Source organism: Macrobrachium nipponense, chromosome 8 (genome assembly GCF_015104395.2).
Source record: "Macrobrachium nipponense isolate FS-2020 chromosome 8, ASM1510439v2, whole genome shotgun sequence".
In the NCBI taxonomy this organism is placed as follows: domain Eukaryota; kingdom Metazoa; phylum Arthropoda; class Malacostraca; order Decapoda; family Palaemonidae; genus Macrobrachium; species Macrobrachium nipponense.
In genome coordinates, this window is record NC_087203.1 from 35413194 (window position 1) to 35419275 (window position 6082).

At 37.9% G+C, this 6082-nt stretch overlaps 1 protein-coding gene across 1 annotated transcript; it reads left to right on the forward strand.

Annotated features, from left to right (window-relative positions):
* The first annotated feature begins 635 nt into the window (after nt 1-635).
* Nucleotides 636-2902, forward strand: LOC135223240 (paraneoplastic antigen Ma6E-like). Its single transcript, XM_064261730.1, has 2 exons — nt 636-791; nt 2292-2902. Exons 1-2 carry the CDS (start codon nt 780-782, stop codon nt 2781-2783), a joined length of 504 nt encoding a protein of 167 aa, XP_064117800.1. The 5' UTR covers nt 636-779; the 3' UTR covers nt 2784-2902.
* The last annotated feature ends 3180 nt before the right edge of the window (nt 2903-6082 follow it).

The window sequence follows — 6082 nt, forward strand, 5'->3', positions numbered from 1 at the left end:
TTTTTTTTACATAAAATTTCGTGCTTTGTTTTGTACCTGCACTGAATAAGGTACTTTCGCAGTTATCCAGTCTCTGTATTTTTGCTAATGCATATTTTCATCACACACACACTCACATACACACACACACTCACACACACACACACACAAACACACACACATATGTGTGTATGAAAATATAGCATTTGCAAAAAATTATATATATATATATATATATATATATATATATATATATATATATATAATATATATATATATATATATATATAAAATATATATATATGTGTGTGTGTAAATAGATAAAGTTTTTCTCACCACTAATTGTAATGAAGTTCTAGGCCAGCAAATATGACCTTCTATTCTTTACGTAAACATGGATTCCAATGTAGATATAGAATATTTGGTTATAATCCTGAGGCAGTGATAAATCAAAGAAAACCCAACTCACATTTATTACATCACAGCTTTGTTCAGTGGTGCTAAACAAAGGCTACCAGCGGCCTTTGTCTTGGGCGAAGAACTGAAGTTCAGATAAGGAATTTACTGACAAAAAAAAGGGAGCCTGTATTTCTTTGTGGTCACATTGACGGCAATTTGATGTGGCTACATTATATGTCACAGGGAACCAATTTGGCATTTTGGGGTTCCTGTAAAGGCGTTTGTTCGTTCACCCATGACACCGAACGGTCGCTCCTAGCCGGGATTTTGACGTATATAAGGCGCTGGAAGGACATAGAGAGGCACAGTCCTTCCTCGGCCGGCGAAGAAAAGCAGACAACATGAGATTCCTGGTGAGGATTTGCTGTGATTTGTCACTCTGTGGCTACGTTAATCATATACTGATGCACTGATTTGGATCCTTGAATATAGTGTTTATATCGCTCGAACTTTTAGGAGGATAGCGGTGATTATAGCTGTCATGTTGTAGGATATATTGCAGTTAAAACATGGGGATTTGCTACATGAGGACAGCGATCATGACATAGGATCTTTGTTCTAAGAACATAATGATGCAGATGGGGAAAATATTACTGTGGTAATAGTGATACTGTAAAATGGTAATAATGATACTGTGGGAATATCTTGATAATGATTGCTTGTGAGAAGATTGTGATTATGACATTTTTCATACTATAATCATTATTTTATAATAGGGCCTTTGCATCTTGAGAACTGGTTATAATGGCATAGGACCTTTGGTATATAGTAAGACTACGGTTATGACTTGAACTTTATCCGAGATAAAAGTTGATTTTAGATTAAAGTTTCTCACGGAAAAAATATTAGTTATGAAAAGAGATAATGTAATGTGTAAGTTCTAATGATCCAGCGGTTTAAGTCTTGCAGTTCTAATACTGTATAGGATATTTCCTGTTAATTTTGTTTATGTTTAATAAGTTCTTTTTTTGGGAATCATAATAGCTTGATAGAAGTTTCCTTAAGGTCTCAAATAATTCACTTTAGAACAATATATTTGAATGTCAGTAGTTTCGTGCGTAGTATAAGATCTTGAGCCTTTTATTTCATTTCTCGTTTGATTATTATTGTTTATTAATAAAGGTAGGGAAGAAATGTAACGCGTAATTTATTACTGTTAAGAATACGGAACTTTTATGCTGCAATGACATAAACAATAATTTTGGTATTTATAACTCGAGAGAAACTGATCATGGACACAAGGAAAATTATGATCTCATATTCTAATAAATCGACATTAATGATAAGAAAGCAAAGGATCGCATATAATTCCTAAAACCTCACTAAGCTGCAAGGGGGTTCCCAGTAGGATACCTGAGAGTCCTACAGTTGACGTTCAATTTTAAATCTAATTAAAATATTCGCTAGTAAGATAAATCGATATGAGGTAGATATGTAGAAATAATTTTCTAGTTTGCAATGAAGCTGGTCTGTGGTTTGAACAAAGAGTCCGGGTAGCGCCTAAACTCAAAAAGAAGATATAGTTTAGGTAAAGATTAACTATGTTTTGCTATTATTATCCAGTCAACGATATTATAGTTTACTTTCCTGCATAATGGAATGAATCATCAAACATATATATAAAATCAGATTCTCGTTAGATATATCAAAACATCGCAGCTTATATCTCAGTGTTTAACAACAACAGCAGTTAAATTTAAAAATCACTAAGTGGTAATTTGACTAAATTCAAAGCAATTCTTAACTGTTTCTCTTTCGGCGGTTTGCCACATGTTTGACACTTGGCCTTCGAAGACGCCAATGCAGACTTTTCACTAAATTTCTTATTATTTTATGAATGTTCCCTTCGTCAGGTATTTCTCTGCCTGGTAGCCATGTGCTGCGCACGGCCCCACGCCGTTACTTCAGGAGCGGCAGCTGCAAAAGGACACTCCGCCTCAGCTGCTGACACCGGCGCGCAGGACACCGCCGGCGCTGCTGAGGCAACCCGCGCAGAGGTTTCAGGCGCTGAAGCCGAAGAAGCCGGTGAATTTGGCGCTGAAGCCGAAGCGGGGGAAGTAGGCGAGGCCGGTGAAGCAGGCGAAGCTGGCGAATACGGCGCTGAAGCTGAAGCCGGGGAAGCCGGAGAACTTGGTGCCGAAGCCGAAGCCGAAGCTGGAGAAGCCGGTGAATATGGAGCTGAAGGCGAAGCCGGTGAAGCAGGAGAAGCCGGTGAAGCCGGTGAAGCAGGAGAAGCCGGTGAAGCCGGGGAAGCCGGTGAAGCAGGAGAAGCCGGTGAAGCTGAAGCTGGTGGTGAAGGCGAAGCTGGTGGAGAAGGGGGCGAGGGAGAAGCCGGTGCAGCTTAAATAAGGGGAGGGACTGTGAACCTTAGTTTGTAAGTTTTGAATATTTTCATATTTTATGACGAGACAAATATAATTATTATCTGTTATGAACGAATTCAGTATTAAATAATAGTTACGGATTTCGTGTTTTGATGATGTTCTTCACCTTTTGACCTTCAACATAAAGTTCCTCTGATTCCAACGTGGAATCAGACGAATTTGTTTCTGGTAGTTAGAAGTTAATTTCTCTATATAAGTGGTTCGGATCCCACAATAAGCTATAGGTCCCGTTGCTAGGTAACCAATTGGTTCCTAGCCACGTAAGAAAGATCTAATTCTTCGGGCCAGCCCTAGGAGAGCTGTTCATCAGCTCAGTGGTCTGTTAAACTAAGATGTACTTAACTTTTCAATCTGCTAAATGTCGACGAGATCTAAATTGGTTTCAATGACCTGACCTCGGGCTTAGAAAAGCAGTCTCTCATAGGCCACCTGCTGAATACCTTGCAATTATCAGATCAGGTTATAAATCATGAACACATCGGGTATGACTACTGTATGCCGTTCAAAAATGAAAGCCTCTGTTATCTAATGGAGCAAGGTGATTATCGTTTATATAAGAGCTGATTCAGTAAGGATCGAATATTCTTCTAGAAGGTCGAGCTCCATTTAACTGTACTATTTTTCTTTCCGTCCTTGTATCAATGAGACCTGGTTCAGATCAGGGAATCGGGTTGTCCGCCTTATTGCTTGCACTTCTCTCTATTTTTATACCCCCTTTTTTTTCCTGCAAGATGACGCTTTCAGTCTCGGCAAAAAAATATATATGAATTAACAGGCGTCAGAAAGATTTAATACTATTTCACGTTTACTTTCTTTGGGATTTTAATGTGAAAGGAATAGTTGGCAACTACAGAATACACAAATGGCAATGGATTTTAAGACATATTCATATTCCATGGAAAAAAGCCCTGATGGTATTCAGCGGACAATCTAGTCTATTGGCGTCGATGACCACAGTGGCTACTGTGCCTGATGACAAATAAATCAGTCATTTCTAATCTCTAAGTTCAACTGATGTGTTAAATGTTTTAAGTCAGACCAGAATGCCTTTTGGTCATTACTAAGGCTTCCGTATATAATCAAGCTGATTTCGATACATTATAAGGATGGATAGAATAACACTCGTTTCTCAGCTAAGTCTATATGACACATTTCGGTATTTATGATCTGTCGTAAGTTTTTTGCTTCAAATGTTTCCAGACCGCTCTGGTGACTCTTAGATACTTTGTGAAGGGTCTCGGCTTTAGTTCGGAGAAAAGAGAACCAGTTTCTCAGGCGAGTTAAAATAATACGTATTATTTTAACGGGTTAAAATAATACGCTAGAAAATATCTGTTCCCTCAGATACGAAAAACAGAAGTTTGGAAGACTGAAGACACTTAAACTTGAAGCTTTCTGTTATTCAAATTGTTTTTAATTGCTTCATCTTATCTCCAGCATCTAGAGAAGGTAGTTGGTGATGAAAACCAGTCAGTGGAATCATTGTTGAGAAGAAAAAGTACATTAGAATAATTCCCTTGTTAATTTTTTTTTTTTTTTGGGGGGGAAGGGCCATTAAACGCCAAGAACGAGAAATCATGAAATTTATTGACGTCTTGCTGAAAGATTTATCCCGAAAGTCAAATAAACTTTATTAGTATCTTACTAAAAGATCATTCACGGAATTCGAGCAAGATGACAATGGAAGTCATATAAGTGACAAAAACAAATGGAAGGAAGAGAGTCGATCTAAAAAGGCATTCATAACCTCCTTGTAAGCATATTCTTATCTGCTGCCCAAGACATACATAAGTTACACTGCCCACTGGTCATTCGACAAGTGAGGATAAGATACGTTGGGTGACCACTAAGATGAAGTGGATTCCGTTGATAATTAAACACCTAGATCAGTCTTTGGGCAGGAAACGGGGATAACAAGATCTCTCTCTCTCTCTCTCTCTCTCTCTCTCTCTCTCTCTCATATATATATCATATATATATATATATATATATATATATATATACATATATATGTGTGTGTGTTTGTGTGTGTATTTATGTATGTATGTATACATATGCGTGTGTGTCACAAAATAACCACACTTCTCGGCGTATGTATTCCCACTACTCGCGTTAGGCTACAATGAAACTGGATGAATTATAGATTCCAGAATCATTAATATACAGAAGGAGCTGAAGACCAACAATAGGTCATCCCAGGGATTAGGAAAAAAGCAAATTTAGAGAGGGGGGGACCACTTACCCGAGTCTAGCTGATATTCCCACAGTGCATCGGTACCTGATGAAGAAGATTGTATGTATGTCTTCGAAAGCTGGTACTTAGGAAATTGTACTTTGATAATGAAAGAATCTGGAATCTAAAACATCCAGTATCATTGACTCCTGACACGAGCAGTAATGCACTGTAGGCATTACTTAAGGTTCTTTGCAGCGAGCGTTTTCGGCCCCTGGCTGCAACCACTTTCGTTACTTTTACCGTACCTCCTTCCATATTCTCTTTCTTCATCTTACTTTCCACCCTCTCCTGACACTTGATCATAGTGCAACGGCGAGGTTTTCCTCCTGTGACACCTTTCTAACCTTTTACCGTCAATTTTCATTTCAACGCTGAATGACCTCATTGGTCCCAGTGGCCTTTGGGCTAATTTCTATATTCAACTCAACTAACACGAGCAGTATATACTATTTTTACGTGCTATATGTTAGGATAGCGTTTATTAAACATGTTCATCTACGTTCTTTGTTTTCCCTATAATAATACTTTACGAATTCATAAAATGGCTTGGACAAAAAAGTAAACATAAAGAGAGTAAATATTCAAGTTCTCTTTTCCATTTCATTCACTTAATACTATAAGTGGGTCGCCTTTCATTCTACAGAAGAACTGATTCTTTTCTCTTCCCAAAGCAATGAAAACTCCAGGGCGTAATTAACCCCCAGTTGAAGGTCATGGACACCTTATGTTAGTAGTTCTTATTTGGGTTATGTTGATGGTCCTGTCGTTATTCTACTCTCGCTTGTGGTTTATGAGTTGCAAACCAAAAGGTCAGGAAAAGAAACCATTGTGTTACTCGTGACTGTGGAGGAAAAAAAAAGGAAAATTCTCTCTCTCTCTCTCTCTCTCTCTCTCTCTCTCTCTCTCTCTCTCTCTCTCTCTCTCTCTCTCATATAAACGTGTGTATATATAAGTATATATGTACACGTATGTAAGAGAGAGAGAGAAATTTTTCTTTATTTATTTATTTTTTAGCCCATAAACC